At 40.9% G+C, this 18352-nt stretch overlaps 1 protein-coding gene across 1 annotated transcript in view; it reads left to right on the top strand.

Annotated features, from left to right (window-relative positions):
* aff2 (AF4/FMR2 family, member 2) overlaps window positions 1-18352 on the top strand; it is a 111560-nt gene that overhangs the window by 73094 nt on the left and 20114 nt on the right. Inside the window, exons 10-11 of the mRNA XM_028416076.1 lie at window positions 4785-4822; window positions 17606-17723. Of these exons, the coding sequence (XP_028271877.1) occupies window positions 4785-4822; window positions 17606-17723 (156 nt within the window). The remainder of the gene's footprint in view (window positions 1-4784; window positions 4823-17605; window positions 17724-18352) is intronic.

The following is an 18352-nucleotide window of genomic DNA, read 5'->3' as shown; positions in this document are numbered from 1 at the left end:
TCATTTAAATCTCCACCACACATTGACTCTGTGTGTATTTTTATCTCATCATCAATCTCTGTGCAAGACAGACATGGAGAGCGAATCAAACAAACAGAGAAGGAAAGTGAGAAGGAAAGAAAAGAAGTGAATAAGTTAGTGGGACAGAGACGGAGAGAGGAAGACAAAGACAGACGAGGCAGACTGATAAAAAACACAGACAGGAGGGGAAGATAAAGAGGAGGAAAACAAGAAGCCCGAGTCAGAGACTGAGAGGGAGAGAGAGCGAGAGGGAGAGAGAGAGACTGAGGGAGAGAGGGAGAGAGAGAGAGAGACTGAGGGAGAGAGGGAGAGAGAGAGAGAGACTGAGGGAGAGAGGGAGAGAGAGAGGGAGAGAGAGAGAGACTGAGGGAGAGAGGGAGAGAGGGAGAGAGACAGAGGGAGAGAGACTGAGGGAGAGAGGGAGAGAGAGAGGGAGAGAGAGAGAGACAGAGAGAGAGAGACTGAGGGAGAGAGGGAGAGAGAGAGAGAGACTGAGGGAGAGAGGGAGAGAGGGAGAGAGAGAGAGAGGGAGAGGGAGAGAGAGAGGGAGAGAGAGAGGGAGAGAGAGACAGTGAGAGAGAGAGACTGAGGGAGAGAGAGAGGGCTGAGATGAATCCAGTGGCATTTTTGTGTGCATGCTGTTAACAGGCTTATAGCAAATGAGTGCATGGTGTATTATCAAGCTTTCATAGCCTGAAGTCAAAGACAACACACACACACACACACATACACACACACACACATTCATAATCAAACACACAGACGTGCGTGTATTACACTCATGCACATAAGCATGTACACCATACAGACTTATATTCACAAGCATTTACACCAGAAAACACATAAATATAAACACATGCTGACAGTCTCTCTCTGACACACACACACACACACAGATGCACATCATTAGTATGCCGTGGCACAACGCTGTGAGGGCAGCAGAGGAGTATGATGAATATGTTTTTGGCACAGAGCAAAAGAGATGGAGGAGAGGGGGGAATTGAAAGAAAGAGCAGAGGAAGGGGAGATGGAGGAGAGAGGGGGGAGGAGAGGAAAAGAGTGATGGTAGGATAGAGAGAGAGAGAGAGAGAGAGAGAGATGTTCCTAATGACTTTAGAAACTGACAGAAAAACAGCAACCCAATTACCGCTGCAGGACTGTCCTTTGTCTCTACCTCCCTGTATTTCTCTCTCTTCTCTCTGCGAGCCTGTGATGACAGATCACCTTGGTCAGAGCAAAGTCAGCCTTAAAAGTTCTGTCTTCATATAAAAGCACAGTTGCAGCTGGTAAACACACACACACACACACACAGGGTGCAGCCGTGTCTACAACATACTGCAAACCTATTCTGCTGTTGTAGAGCGTGTCATGACATATAACATTAAAGTTGAGTGGATGAGTTTCGTGTAGATAAAGTCATTAGTGAAACCAGTCTTAGAGAAATTCAAATACTAGCCTCAAGGGTTAGCCTCAGGTAACAGGCTGGTGGAGATGTATGCCTCCAACGGCATCTAATTATGGCCTTTGATGATAAAAGTCCATGTGATCAACATAAACTTTGAACTAACTTTAGCTAGATGAGTCATTTTAGCTCCTTATAGTTGAAGTGCAGGTCTTACTGACTCACTTTTATTCTATTGAAGCCATGATTTTGTGGCAATTGAGGCTGAAACTGTAGCAGCTAATCGAGATTAAGATTAAGATTAGGATTAAGGAAACCTTTATTTGATGCTCATGGATCCAGCTGCTGTGTTGCAATATTATAACAGGACCCCAATGAACAGCTGTTCATTTTAATTCACACCCACTCCTTCATGCTTAGAGCCATACATCTGATCATCTGCAGTAGATCATATGTTTGTTTGTTTTTTCTCACACATCTCTGGTTGACTCAGATGTCTTTATTTTGCTACAAAATAGGTGATCAAACAATAGATGACCCACATTCACAGCAGGAAATTTGACTTATCATAGCAGGAATAGCAAAAATGATGAAAGTTTTGTAACAAAGAGTCACTTAAATTTGATTAAACCTGCTTTGTTTAACTAACATCTGAACGATGACATCAGAGATGCATTAGGAAACAGACTTAAGACAGATGACAGAAAACAGAGACATAAATGCACGAGCAGCTTGTCAGGAGAAATCAGTGTCTTATGAGAACATGTACTGTATCACTGGTGAGAAACAATGTGAGCATAGCTGTGCTCGGGGAACCTTTAAACATGTGAAATCTCCATCTGCCGACGCTGTTTCTTGGTATTGAAGTGAGCAGCTCTGACCTTTTACAGCCTCCTGCCTCTGTATGCATCCGAAGCACATCAAGTGGCCTCAAATCACAGTCCTGGTTGGTTTAAATGCGCAATGGCAGAAATGTTTTTTAAATTTAAAAAAAAAAATCCAAAATAGTAATGACTGGATGTTTGTAGAGAAGACAAGGACAAAAGGACAAGGGTCAAAAATGAGCACGGCTTTAATTAAAGAAACTCAAACGGGATATTTTTTTTTAAATAATTATGTTTATTTCAGCAGTGGATTTTTCATCCTGTAAGATCTGTTACCTGTATAATCACCTGCTTTACTCAGCAGGTGCTGTAGCTCATCATTTGTATATCGATTTCCCCTTGTGTCACCACTGGTGTGTAGAGTTTTGTGCAGAAAATGTGCTTGAATGAATGCAGGAAATAAAAAAAAAATAGCACAGAGGCTACTGATAAACCTTGAAACAGAGATAACAAAGGGCTCCGAGCAAACTAGACAGTCAGCACAAACTGCAGCAAACAGAGTGTGTGAGGTATGGAAAGGCATGGATCGATGAGGGGTGGTGAGTAAATGTAAAGGGCGACTGCTTGGGCTTAAAGGCAGGTGAGTAAATAGAGAAATCATATCTTGGCTGACACGGGGGAAAGGGAAACGTTTGTTCATTTAGTCTGCTGCAAATGTGCGGTTACATGTGTCACACACACACACACACACATTAAAGAGTATTCAAATTTCTGAACACAGCCAGACGCCTTTGGGAAAATAAGCGTCTTCAGTGGACCAACTGTGTCAAATCCAACTCGCAGCTGTTGGGGAAAAAAATGCTAAAAGAAGCTATAGAGTCTCTTTGTTTTTCCACTAGTGAAATTCATGTAGCTGCTATATTTTCAGCAATGCAACCTATGTGCAAGGGTTGCATCAGAAATTGTGGATTTTGAACTCTGCATTCAGGTGTTAGAAATGCTTTATGAAGTCTCTCGCCCAAAGTGAAGCGACACTGTAAAAGACAAGCGGGGAAATCATTGTTCAGTTACTCCTCGTGATGGTGTGGGGGTGTTTAAAGCCTTGTTAAAGCTGTAACGCCAGGCCTGCTGTGAAACATTGTGATGTCTCGCACCCACATGAGAACGTGGAGAAAAAAAAAAAAAAAAGATTTCAGAAATAAAATCACATACGTCTCTGAAAGCTTATAAAGGTCTGAACCGTCTTGTTGTCAGTACAACAGCTTCATGTTCTGTCAGGAACCATGCTTACAGCTGTGCTATAACAGCACAGGAGATTGTGTGTATAAATGCAGGTTGGGTTGCTCTTTATTTAAATCCAAGTAAAGCCACCAGCAAGCTAAATATATTCACACATAGATCCTCTCCATGAGCCCCGCAAGTCTCCCAAAGCCAAAGATCTGAGGAGGTATGTTGTTCCAGCCTGCAGCTCCACATCGATCTATCAGAAACTTCACTGGTCCAGTTAATCACCTTATTCCAAGAGAGAGAGAGAGAGAGAGAAACAACAAGCCAGAGGCGAGAAAAGGTCCTGTTTTCATTTATTTGAATTTTTGGGTCACACAGTTTGAAGTGACATTAATTGCAGATATTTGAAGAAATATGTTTTTTTTGTTATTGTAATTGATGTAGCCATGTACAAAATTGACTGGGAGGTGACAGAGGGAGGAAAAGAGGATGAGGGAGAAGGGTGGGGGGGGTGGTGGTGGTGGTGGTGGGGGTTTGAAAGGCTTCACTGACAAACTTAATCACCCCATTCTTCTGCTGAAAGGAGGGAAAGTATGAATAGAAATAAAGGTTGGGGTGAAGAGTGAGGGCAGTGAGGAAACAATGGGAGGATGGGATAAAGGAAGAGAAGATAATGAGCATATAGAGAGAGGGGTTCTAGTCATTTTAATGACAAGAAAAGCTTCCTCTCTTCTTTAGGAGGACAAGAAGAGAAAGGGCTGATTGAGGAGAAAAAAGTGGTGTAAAGAGGCCTGGAGGTTTAGGTGGGAGACAAGCTGGACTGCGGCTCTTAGTTGCATTGATTGGTACTCTGTGTGATTTGTGATGTCGTTTTTATTCAGATATTCAACTTATCATGTTAAAGAAAAACAACATATGAACACATGAAGAAAAATATGAATAATTAATAGTTTTATTATGGTTTTCAAACTGTCTGTCCATGTCAGATGTTCCACATGTGATCAATATGTACAAGATCATTTTTTGTGTGTGTAGTTGAATCCATATTTTTAATCAGAATTTGACATGGCAGAGCACATTTCAAACCTGAATGTCTCTCTGTCCTATGAAAACTGTGTGAAACATGAGTTTGATGAACTGATCCATTCATTGACACTGTCCAGTGAATGTTGTTGATGATCAATAAGCATGCTGATCTTCATCAGACTACTTCAAATGATCCATCATATGACTCTCTCTTTTGCCTTTATTGCCAAAAAACGTTCTCACATTCACACTAAACATAACCGTTGATTTTTGTGTGTTGACAGGTGTCCGACAAGCCCAAAGCCCGGGGCACGGCCCTAAGGTAAGACAAGTAACCAAGCTCTGTGGGGTTTAGGTAGCTTTTGTTTGGGCAGAGAGAAATAAAAATCCTCGCCCAGTCTGTATTAGGACAGTGTGTCTGAGCCTCGTCCCCTCTGTGTGCTGGTCAGAACGTCTTTGGCCGAGTATTTAAAGTCAGTGCAGTACGTGACTTTCAATATCAAACAAACAACCAGCTATAAATAAATGTTCTTTGCCTCAAAACATACAGTTGAGGTAGCTGTGGTCAGTGCCGGATGAAGCTCTGGTGTTTTTGAAAGCACAGTTAAGGTCAAAGACATCACAGTGACTGCAGATCATCACAGAGCAAGTCGCATAACCTTCACATGTCGTATTTGACTGACTATTAGCTGGAATGTGAAAAGTGGACTGGCTTAAGGTTACTGGGTGTTGCTGAAGTGTTTTAGTGAGGATCAAAGGTGCTCTTTAGGATTCATAATATTTGAAGGTTACTGTGAATATGGCTGCTATTAAGCTTCTGGTGGTGTAATTCACTGAAACCATCTGTGGTGGCAGGTGCCCATTTGATAACCTCAGCCTGTGCTCAGACACTTAACTCTGTAACATTTAAATTTAGGCAGCAGATGTCTTAGCACTCACTATTTGTAGCACTTTTTAAATGTGGATGCAGGGGAGGAGGAAACATGGACTCCTGTCATCATATAGGGAGAGGTGAGGGAGATCTCCTGAGGCCCCCCTTTAATACATGTAGTCTCATTACACAGATTTAACCGGTTGATGTTTTTTTAATGCATAATTTTGTACACTTTACTACATAATTGGATAAACTGTACTATAAAATGATCACTTTCTTGGCACAATTCTAAGAAGGTCATTCAAATGGAATGAAATTAGAATAAGATTCAAGTAACAAAAGATCAAACCTGGTGTTCATTGACAGGGAAAAGATGCAGGACTCCTAATGTTTTAACAGATCTGGTTCCCCTCTGCCATGTGGTGATGTGATGATGCTGGAGTTATGTGATCATGATGTGTATCATTTTTAGTGTGTTATTATGATCTTTTGTTTCTGTATTCTCAGCTTTAAAAATCATAAAAGTGATGGTCATTTCAGAATATTATCTTGCTGTGATCATCATGAATGTAGTGCATGTCAAATGTGTTGCTGGGGTAGGACTCATCACCATGGTAACCAAATTATTGGCACAAAACCTGCACAGATGGCTGGATTTTGCCTCATAAAATGTGTTTAATGTAACGAAAGGGTCTGTTTTCATCCATACCATGTTTCAAATCAAAATCAAAATTTTGAGTATGAATGAAAGTGAAGTGATATGTGGAGATGGGTCATGATGTATTTGAAGGGGATGGTTTGCATGTTAAACCCCCGGTTACCCCCCCCCCCCCCCCGTTTTTTTACGGCCTACCCTGTTTGTGCTAGCAGCTCATTATGATCTGTAGTTAGCTTTGATTGTGACAGCACCATTAAGTTACTGACCCATTGACTGTGGATGGACAACAGCACAGTTTTAGACATATCAGGTGACACAGGCCAGAGAAATGTCTCTGAAAATCCTCACTTTTTTGTGTTTTCATTTTAACCATGACTTTAATCAATATTGTCCGAAACCTTAATCTTTCCCCAAAAAGCATTTTTATTTATTTATTTGTTTTATTTTTTGCCTAAATGAAACAAAACAAGGTGAAAAACCATCTCTGGTCCATGTATGAGTCGTTAAAAAGGTAGGGTAGGAGATTTTGAAAACTCATTGAGAGTCAGCCAGATTTTGAAAGTAAACACACGCCCCTTTCTCTCGGAGCTCACCCCGAAGCCACGCCTCCCAACCAGTCAGTGACTTCGGCCAGTGACTACGTCAGTGCACGTACCTCTCTGATGCGCGCAGAGCAGGAAGAGAGTGACAACCAGCCAATACTCCGCGCAGGGGCGCCTCGTAGGATTGGCTGATGTTTTTAGCGTTTTATAGCTTCCACAGATGATTCATATTCTTCGTTTTAAAGCGAACTGCGGAACTAATGGGTTGCTATCGGATTGTAAAGAGAAGTTACACTAATTAAAACAAAAAGTGCATCAGAATGAAATCTCCTACCCTACCTTTAAATGCCTTGATATTATTTTTTGTTTTTAAAATCTTATGCAAAAACAAACTTTGGTTTTAGAACCTTTAATTTTATACTCGGGTCAAAAAATGTTTACAAAACACACTCAGGGCCGAATTTGGTTTTTATATCTAAGCTGTGTCCGAAATCACTCCCTAACCACTGTATATGGCCCTATATAGTGCCTTCACCATTTTGTAGTGCTGTCCGAATGTGTAGTGAGAATTTTTTAGACCCTGTATAGTGCCCTCAATGTATCCCACAATGCATCATGAAAAGTTGTGTCAATCCACACATCACACTACATTTGTGATATGTACCATCATGCATTGCATGGTCCAGCAAGAAGAACGGGAACGGAAGTTACGTTACCTGCCTTATAAATATAATGATCTGTTTAATGAATATAACATGACCCGTTGTGTTTGTTTTATTATTTTTAAGCCATAAAACGTTTATTCATTTCATTCATTTCATTGCTAGCAACGTGGTTTGTTTAGCCGGCAGATATCAACATGGTTTATTTGCGACCGCAATGATGTGATTAACGGCAACTGAAAATGATGGCGGTAGTGTCTGAAAGGTCTAGAAAATGTTTTCCCAATGAGTTCACTATATGGTGCCCTACATTGAACTCCCCATATGGGGAGTAGGCAGTGAGTGAGTGAGTGATTTTGTACACAGCCTGATTTATGTTACCCGGAAGAAAAAAGTCCAAACAAATTGATCATAGTTTTGTGATATCAGTATGCATGTTAAAACTGCCTCTGTCTCCATGTTGCTGCTGAGTGGGCTACAGGTCTGTGTAAATACTATTGTAACCTATTGTAACTACTTTGTGGTCTTCCAGCCTGATGTAGATCTACTGTGGTGCTTTTATTTTGAATTAAGAGACCAGAAGTGTTGTTGTTGGCATCTAGACTTTTAACATCATCGCAGATTTTCTAAGACATCACTGGTGAGCCCAGGTTTCTCTGGGGGACTGCATGTTGTTTTTTTAAGATAAGACAAGATTGTCTTATTCTAATATAGACGAAGGTTTGAGCCTCTCCTGTAAAGATATATCAAATATACAGGATAGGACAGGGTAGATATTGTCATTAATAATAATTTTTCTGGGGGTGCAAACATCTCATTTCCATCACATTTAACATTTTCCCTTCATCGTTCTGTGCTGTGTGGGCTACATGTCTTCATGTTAAGTGTTAACATCTTGGGGGAACATGTCACCTACTTACTCATTAGAAATAAATATTAGTTACATCACAGAACATTGAAGAGAATTCATGTAAACAGCTGATTTTTGCACCAAGATCAATTTTTCATAAGTTCATCTTTTGCTTGGAATGTGTTGTAAAGCCCAGACTGGTGCAGAAGAATATGAGAATCTTTTATAAATGAGGCTCGTTGTGTTCACAATCTGAGGACATTAGTATGCAAGTCTGGAGTGTGACTGTGTGTGTGTGTGAGAGAAAGAGAGATAGAGAGAGAAAGGAAAGAGAGACAGAGGAAGAGAGTGTGCTGTGTGTCTGTGTGTGCCCCAGGCCATGTGTTACTCTGCTACCGCTAATGAGCCCATTCACTCTGCAGCCCAATCTACTGAACACCATGCACACACATATCCGCGGGGACGTTAGGACTAGAGATGCTGTGAGCGATCCACTGGCTATATCCCCCATGGAAAGCAACACACACACACACACACACACACACACTGTCTCACCCACACTCCTCACACCATCCAAACAGACACACACATTTTTTAAAATCCTTACTCTGACAGCCTCACGCATATACAGATCGTTATCCCGCTGCCACACACACACACACACGGTGAGCCACCCATCATCCCAACACACTGTGTGTTAGACTATATCAGTTTTATATCACTGCTTTGTAATCTTATGTGTACGTTATGCACCTCGGTGGGTATAATTACCAGCAGTGATATGGATTTATTATTTTAATACTAGTAGCAGTGGTCATCATTACAGTAGCAGTGTATGGGGTAATGTTATTTTACTCAGCAGTGCTGTGTTGAATGGGTGCTTGGCTGAGAGCTGTTTTATTTACAGGTGCTCTGTTTTCATAACAGGGATGAGCAATGACTTAAAACTATTCAGACACAGGGAAATCAATAAGCCCATACAGTATGAGTCAACAAAGATGAATGTGCTTGCATTCCTAATCAGCAGTGAAAACAGGTCGCTGATGCAGGCTGTCAAGTCTGCATGTGTACACCAGCAGTTTCCTTTTTTTGCTGTAGAAGAAGAATGTAGTTTTTAGAAAATGTTTCATGCTAGTGATTAAAAACCTCGCTGGCTGTCCTGCTGTAGTGTATGAATATTTTTTGTTTTTTTGCATAATTAATGTTGTGATTTTGGCCCTAATTGTATTTACTGGGATATGGGTGGACTCAGGCACTATACCACAATGGCTAACATGCTCTTCAGAAGCCCATAGATGGTGCCATGGAATGTTTTCGTCCATCTCAGAGTCTTCACTGCCAAGTTCTGGAGAACAAATCGTACATCAGTGAGGAACATCCATTTGCTCCATACTCAGACTATGCTATAATGGCTGAAAGAAATCAGTAGCCTCATTTGAGCTAGTCTGTAATGGAACTCATCAGACACAAATGATCAATAATACAAGCATGTTGACAGGTTACAAACAGGCAGGTTAAGCGGCGTGGGCGCAGACTGCCAGATGTGCAGAATGACACGGGTTCAAATGTGAAACATCTTTTCAAACGCTGTCACTCCAGCTGCTGCCATGCAGCAGGGACACATTACACTACATGTGTAGGAAAGGAAACCTATTATAGCCTTCCCCACAGTGCTGCCCTGGGGCAAACATACACTCTCTCACACATGCACTCACACATACTCACGCTGACCACTGGAACACCTGTAGTTAGAAAATGGTGAAGAAGCTGTTTTTTTTTTTTTTTTTTTTTAGATATGAAGTTTACAATTATTTATTTATTTATACAAAAACAATAATTCTGCTGCAAAAATTCAAAAATTGTGTGATGTAATCTATGGAATTAGAAGTTTAACTTTGAGATCATATTTCTGACCATCACTCATTTTAATGATGGGTGCCCCAAAGGAAGCCTAGCAAAATTACACATGAATAAATTGGGCACCAGACAAAATTCAGCTTGTGACTTTTGAGCTAAGGAGAGTCCCTCTAGGCCCACTCCTGCCCCCACACTACAAACAACTTTAAAAGAAAACGCAGGACCCAGGAGTGCTGTGATCAATGTCAAGTTATTATTATTTCTTCCTTTTTTGTGATGGACATTAATTTCCATAAATTAATGTCCATCACAAAAAAGGAAGGTCCAGCAGTTTCTTGCAAAACAGAATCCAAACGGAGGTTCTTACAGAGGAAGGTCAGGGAGATCACAGAGGTGAGGGGAGATCAGGTTGCCACACAATGCTTTGTCCCACATTCTATGAGAAGCTACCAGCACTTCTGCACATCCACTGTGCCGTTGAGCCGCACTGTTGAGGTGATTTTGTGGTTTCTGTGATGGTTCAGGCCTCCTCCCTCCATGCACTCTGCTTCCGGCTTCTTTCTCTGCTGCCACACACACACACACACAGGTGCACCCAGTTCCTTATTACCCCTTCGCCTCAGCCTCTCCCTCTGTGACCACACCCCTCCATCAACTCAAAAGGAGCGGTCCTGCTACACATCAACACACACATGCTGGAGTGTACTACACACACATGATTGAGAGGCAAACAGAGATAGATTGTAAAGCCAGCTGTGCAGTAGGAAGCTCTGCCAAGTGGAGGGCAGAACCAGCGAGCCGAAGGCAGATGATAAGATGACAGATGAACTGAGCCCAGATGGCCATCACGTCTTCACTTCACAGTTCTGTAATACTGTTCTACATATTTTCAGTCAGTTCTTCAGTTATTGTAAGAACCCAAATGTACCTGTTTAGCCATATTTACTCCCTCCTCTGGTATGTCTTGTCTCAGCTGGCTTCACTTTATCTTAACCACGGCCTGTCTGGCTCGAAGCCATGCGCTCCATTGTCTATAGACGATGATCAATTCAGTTTTACAGGAGAAACAATTGGAACATGAAAACACAGCAGCAACTGTCTATTGTCTGCTGATTGTTCCCCTTATGTTCAATTCCTGCTGGTTAATTAGTGGTGACAGAGTCCAAACTGAGCAGTACAACGTAACACAGATGGACCCTGGAGGATTGGAAAGAGCACACAGAGGGGCATATAAAGACTATGCACTCATACAGCATCTGTATGTGAAGAATATATGTAGAGAATATTTATGATCAACATACAATTAAAACTGAGATCATGGTTGGAGATGCATAGGGAAATGTTTCCTCGATCCCGATTCAGGTCTGACAGTGACCATGAAAGGGTTATTGATCAGACCAACAAGGCACAGAGGGACGATGTCAGGGTGGCCCTCTGTGGTTTTTGTCTGGAAATTTAATAATAAAATTAAACAACTTCTTTAAGTCTTAAGTTATGTAGTCCTTTTCTTCCTATAAGCGATTTACACTGATTCACACTCATGGTTCAGTGCACAAGGACAGTCAGCAGGCAGCCGAGCCATCTTTATAAAGTTATTGCAAAGATGGAAAATGTCCACAAAGCCATGTGAAACAAAGATGCTCAGAGCAAAAAGAGGTCAGGGGTCTGTCAGACAAAACCAAGAGCTACATATTTATCAATTAGTTGCAATATGATTAAAAAATATATCCTCTGTAGTGGTTATAAGCCTTTTTTTATGTCTGCTGCCATGAAGCTATATATTTATTCAAGGCTATGATCTTCACCAAGAGAAGATTATCTGAAAGCCAATAAGTTTCCAACCTATTTTAAAGTTAAAACTGATATAAATGATCTTCATGTGTCCATTAAAGTAGGTCTGCTACAGCACTAATAGAAGCAGATTTCAGACTTGTCAGTAATTCTCGACCCTGACAACTCACACAGTCAATATCTCTGTGAGAATATTTTAATTGTAGTTTTCAAGGTCAAAGCTGACTTTTCAAGTGTTCAAATACAGTTTTCTAAAAGTGACCCGTACAAACCGTCTCTCAGTGTAATTTAAGAACACATTATTTACTTATACGGCCTGCTCTCCCCCCATGATGCTCTGAGTGTTTTACTATGTGGGGATGTGGGTGTATCTTGTAAAGCCCACTGGACATAGCAAACCAACAGATCCTTTAGTAAGGCTTTCATTTCCCCTGTTGTGCTGTGATTTTATCACACAAATAACCAGACAGACACCAAAGCTTCTGTTGGAGCCTGAAGATCTTACAAAGGCTATTCTGTACGTCTTATCTGTGCTACTTAATGCAACGTTGACACAGTCATATACACACACACAAAATAAAGTGAGAGCCTGATGGCTGTGTGTCCTAAATAAGCACACATCACATATAGAAAGACAGCAGTTTACATTGTCTTTTTGTCATAATGTACATGAGCAATGTAAATCTATAGTCGATAATGAAAAGAGAACTGACAACTGACAAACACTCTGTTGATAACATGCATAGGTCAGTCATGCATATATACAAAGTCCAGGATGAAGTTTTTAAGAAACTAAACAACACAGAGAAGTGTCCTAAATGTCCACTTAAAAGCGGCTCCGTCAGTCTGCACCAGCTGGCGCTGCATTTTAATTTGGCACCAACTACGTTATTAAATTATGTTTGACGGCTGATGGCTGATTCCTGAGAAAAGAGGAGGAAAGTGAGCCAGATGTAATGCTCGCACACACACACTCTCTCTCTCTCATCTCCTTTTATCTCGTTCCTCCAACACATACTGTTTATGTTGCCAGAATAAAATAGGCTAGAGAGCACTCAACTGAAAATCCCATTGAGAGTAAAAGACACTCACGCTTTCCTTTAACTTCACTCTGCGCCATTTAAAAAAAAAAAGACAAACATATCAGTGTGGGAAATATAAACTCCTCTCATGCTTACACACAGCTTTATCTTTTGGCAAATGAAGAGCTGCTATGAAACACTGTGAAAAGGCTTCCATTTAATGTATTAAATGTCCCTCACACTGTTTCATCTATCTGCACAGACTGGTGAAGAATCTCTCTTGTGGTGTGAAAAAAAGATATTTCATGTTGTAAACATCCAATAACAAGGCAGGACATTATATAAAAAAAATAATGCAGGCAGACTTCAATCATCCATTCTTCTGTGCATCGCTTTAGGCTCCAGAAGGACTCAGACATGGCAAAGCCCAGCACTCAGAGAAGTCCTCTCTACCCAGCACTAATGACAAGTGAGAACAGAGCACTTCTATACACTCAGCTGATGTTTGCTCTCACCTTGATTTCATGCCAAATGTCTTATCGACAATGTGGGCTAACCCTGCAGAGAGAGGGATTTTGTTTCCCAGACTTACTATGTAGGCACTCGTCAAACACGAAGGTGTTTTGGATGAAAGCAGCAACCAAATGTTGTGTGTGTGTGTGCGTGTGTGTGTGTGTGTAAGAAAGGGAACCAGCTGGACTCAATCCGACTCTGCACATTCACTCTCAATCAATCATGATTAATTAAATGGATCACTGTTCTCCAGTAGAAATAAGTGCTAGTTTTTGTTGTGTCAACTGTTTCTATGTTTCAAACCTGTCACTGAGGATACTGAGGTCATGTCTTCTGCAATATTTTGGAATGTTTGGGTGTAACTTTAACAGATATCTGCACAGCTAAAATGAATGAAGTTATGAGTCTCATTTTAAGAACACCTCAACATATTGAATGGCACCAATGTTCATATTTGGCCATAAATAAAGAATGGTTTAGCTAGGATCAAACTTAGCATCCAACTTTGTGCAGAACAGTTAAATCTGTATGTAAATAACTAGTTAAAACAGTATTAAAAGTTAAAACACTGATTTAAAAGAAAAAATCTGAGACTGGAGCTCCTGTTCACAACACAAACCTGACCGAGTTGGTGTCCATTCTAAAAGTTGTCCTCAGATGAATAAAGAGAAACATGCTGTAGTTGTGCCACAGTCTGGATCTTTTGGATTTGAATCAGCAATACTAATGAGTCTCCTCTGCTGCTGACTCACACACACACACACACACACACAGGAGTCTTGATTCTCATTAGCCACACATCAAACGTTTCTTTAAAGGCAAATAAGGGACATTAAAAAGTCAACATAGACAGAAGTCCAGGGTATGTCTGCTTTCACCATCTGTCTGGCATCTCTGCCTCTGAGTCTTTATGTAACCTGCAAAAAAAAAAAACAGGCTGTTCCCAAGGAAAAACTGAAACTAACGGCAAATCTCTGTTACTTTAGCACAAAGATGATCAGATTATCTATCTGATCAGAACAATACTGCAGACAACATACAGCAAACACAACTGATCAAACTGCAGAAATATATGATTGAATCATCATTCAATCTGTAGATGTTTTTACAACATTTCCATAAAATGACAGTGAAGGATGCCCGTTTTATTACATTGTAAACAAAGCAACAGATTCCAAGATCAGAGAAAAAAAGTTTCAACATTGTTACTAGTTTAGCTTTTTGCTCGTTGGTTACTTTAAGACCCCGTCCACACTGGAGAAAGTCAATCCAGCTAGAGTAGGATTGTATCTGGACAGCCTTTAAGCTGGATACGTTCCTATTTTCAAATCTAGCTATCACACACAGTGTCTGCACTCAATCCAGCTTAATCCGGTTTAATCCGGCTGTGTGTTGTCCTCCTCCGCTAGGTGGCGCCTCGTAATATACAGAGTCCATTCAGGCCACGTGTGCACATGCTCGTTCTTTTATTTGTTTTTCGGTTCAAAAAGCAGTTTATTCCTTTGTAGCCCTGTCAAAAATAAACTCGGGCCAAAGCTGTCGTAGTTCGACTGTTGTTTACATACGGCTTTTGTACGCGACCCGGACACCGTCCCCAGCTTCGCTAGCCGCATTTGCGTTCAGACCTGAGCCGGATATAAGCCAATCCGCCTAGATCCACCTCCGAGAGGTGGATTAAATTCAACATTGTTCAGACTCAGAAAAAAACTATCCGGATCCAGCAGCATACTGACAGGCTGGTGTCCTTGCCAAGGGAACACATCCAGTCACCTTTTTGTAGCAGATCTAAATGAACTGCTGGCGAAGGTGGAGGACAGTATGCAGCTACAGTCTAATATTTTTTCTCAAGAATTAGTCGAGACCAAAATGAGTTCAAATGAGTAAATAGACATACTTTAATCATCACTAGTCTTCTGATAGTTCTTTGTTGTACAGCACATGTTTTTTGTTGCTCCTGTTGTTTTTCTTCGCCCTGCCTGCAGTGATATACAGACAATCTTCTGTCTGAAAGCACTCAGCCTCATCAATAAATTTCCCCTGGGCATAATAAAGGTTACCTAATACACATCTCAGCAGTCCTGACATTAAACAGTATATACAAAACTCTCACAGCTCACTGCTCATTTAGAAATAATGTGGATGAAGAAAACTCCCCTGCTAAAAGACAGGACGACATGTAATGAGGGGAAAAAATGTTTAATTGGAAATCATATCTTTGCCTCAGTTCTTTTACTGTGAAGCTGATTTACCAAGCACATAAACCAAAATAAAAGCTTTCATTTTCTCAGAATAGTTTCTGAAGCTGCTTTGATATGTCATCCAAACACACAACGGGCAAGAGATCGCACACACACAAACACACACATGGATGCTGTGTTTAACCTAATACTGTTACAACTGAGATGCTAATAAAGCAAACTGAGGTGAACATTTAATTGAAATTGAAAGCGAGGGAAGACAGATGAGTAATGATAGAAGAAAAAAAATCACAGCAGAGACTGCATTCATACAGTATCTGTGTGTGTCTGTGTGTGTGTGTGTTGCCGGAGGAACAGTTGATGGATTTGCTGCTTGACTGCTCACACAGATTGGTGCCTGCTGTGATGGCAGCCTTGAACCAAAATTACGTGCACACTCGCGCGCACACAAAGAGAACTACACATAATTGCACAGTTTCTGTGTGCGTGAGTGCGTTTGTGTGTATTCTTAAGTTGGGACGAGTGGGTGCGTTGCCTCCAGGAGGCCATTTAAAGCTCTGTGGAAGGATGGATGAACATAAGGCCAGCTGAAGCACCAGAGAGGATGAGACAATTGCACAGGTTCAAAACGCTGTGTTTATGCGTTTATTAATGGACTTTTTATTATATTCTCTATGAGAGGCTTCACTTTCAGTGAATTAGCTGGTTGTTATTATCTTTAAAACAATAGATAAAATAAGAAAATGAGGATTAATATACACACTTTAGAGAGTTCTGCTTTCCTGGAGAGCTAGATGTTATGTTCTGCTTATTGATGTAGTAGGAGGTGATTAGGAATCCTTTTAGTAACAGTGGATATAACGTCCCATTCTGTATTGCCTATAGCCAAGATGTGAGAGAAATGTGTTTTTATATGTGTTTTGATAATAGGATTAGCACCCAAAAACACACAGTACTTACAATAATGTACTGTCGTTCAGTGGCCGAAATCTTTTTGAGAACATACAGATTAAATACAAGGTTTGGCTGAATACTGGGTTCTGATTGGTCAGTTGCTGCATTCTGTGGCCTGTTATTTTTGAAGAACAGACTGTAGTTATGTATTACTGACCTGATGTGCTTCTGATCACTGTAGGAGATTTAATAATTTAATTATTGTCAAGCAATCCAGGCATGCACCCTTGTTTTGGTTAAATTCACTATATGACGGACTGGCAGCACACAGCACAGTCCTCTAAGGTGGGCTTGTATCTCTCCCCCCCATTGCATTGTGGGATTATTTATGCAGGCATACTGCAATTATTTTCCTGGAAATAGTTCGTACTTGACACTCTGGCTTCATAATTTTGAACATATTTGTATTACTGTGCTTCCACACTAAACAGCATGTCCTTACATACATTTTCAGATGCATACACAGCTGCAACTAATGAGCAGCGGTCTATTAGCATCATTTTACATCAGTCTACCATAAATACATAAAATACACCCAGTACCCTTGCTGACCACTTTCTGTGTATGGCAGACCATCATTTCAGCTCATCTCATTCAAAGCAGACTGGAGGGGAACTGCAGTCTTGACACCAAAGCCAGAGAACAAATTGGAATGAGACAGAAAGCCATGACCCAGCTGGTACATTCAGTTACTCTGACACTGATTGAGACTACAGGATGAGTCAGTTAAGACTGCAGGGCTCCATTTAACTGCAGTGAAGGAAATGTGTTGCCACACATGCTGGTTACATTCTGGAGCTGTTTGAGTGAAGAACAATGTATGAAGGGCAGTTCTAAGACATTTTGAAAGTGTGTGTGTGTCCGAGTACAGTCTAAGGTTAATTCATGTTTCAAAGTGGCTTTAGAAAAATAGGATGGGTTGTCACTTTCTTTTTGAGAGCGGAGGTTTAAAAAACTGGCTACATCCTGCCATAAACCATCATCTGCATCATCATCATCATCATCATCATGTCTGGTGGTTCATTTCAAATATTAAAAACAAAGTGAACGAGGGGACGTTGCTGTCTGCGGGACACTTTTTCTTTATTGTCACCACATTACTGGTGACGGCGTCCATCAGATTGTTGTTGTTTTGCTACACTGTGACACGTTGGTTCTCTTTCTGTCTTTTCTGTCCTTTTTAGCGGTGCATCGGGGAGCAGCAGTGAATCAGAGAGCAGCTCAGAGTCTGACACAGACGAGTCAGAGAGCAGCTCCAGTGACAGCGAGTATAATCAGGCCTCCCGCACAAACACTCCAGAGGTAGGCAGACACACAACTCTGTGTGTGTAGGTGTGTGAGTGTGTATTCCTTGTAAGTGTTGTTAACTGAGCATTATAACAAATGCTAACATTTCGAACAGTTAATGTATTGTGATAAATTATAACATAAGTACTTAAATTAAAATCTCAGGTTGCCTGTTCCCCTTTTTTTTGGGCGACGTCATTAACAATCATTCAACTATCCAGCTATAAAGGTTGTTGATGTCATGGGTGTCTTCACCTCTGACAGATGTATCTAACTTTGTTTTGCACAGAAGCAGATGCACTTTCATTGCGTTCATTGCTTTTTTTTATTCTTCCTGATTCACTACTATTCACTTCAGAGTGAGTCTGTACATTAAATGGTCTCTTCCCGCAGCCTCCGTGTGGTGTTCTAAAAAGTCATAAAACTCCAACTGCAGAAAAGCGAATTACAACCTTATTTATCATATTATTTTAATGGCTCGACGCTGCCTGGTTTTATGGGCGTATATGCAGTCGAACACACTGGGAGAAAGTGAGAGAATATTATGCAGAAAAGGGGGGAAGGAGGATCTTGACAGTGAAGCAGCTTCAGTCCAAACATGCATACAGAGCAGCACACACACAGCTATTTTCCTGCTTTAAGCA

This window comes from Parambassis ranga, chromosome 10, assembly GCF_900634625.1.
Source record: "Parambassis ranga chromosome 10, fParRan2.1, whole genome shotgun sequence".
In the NCBI taxonomy this organism is placed as follows: domain Eukaryota; kingdom Metazoa; phylum Chordata; class Actinopteri; family Ambassidae; genus Parambassis; species Parambassis ranga.
Note: the sequence above shows the minus strand (reverse complement) of the source record. Positions and strands in the feature narration are given on the sequence as shown.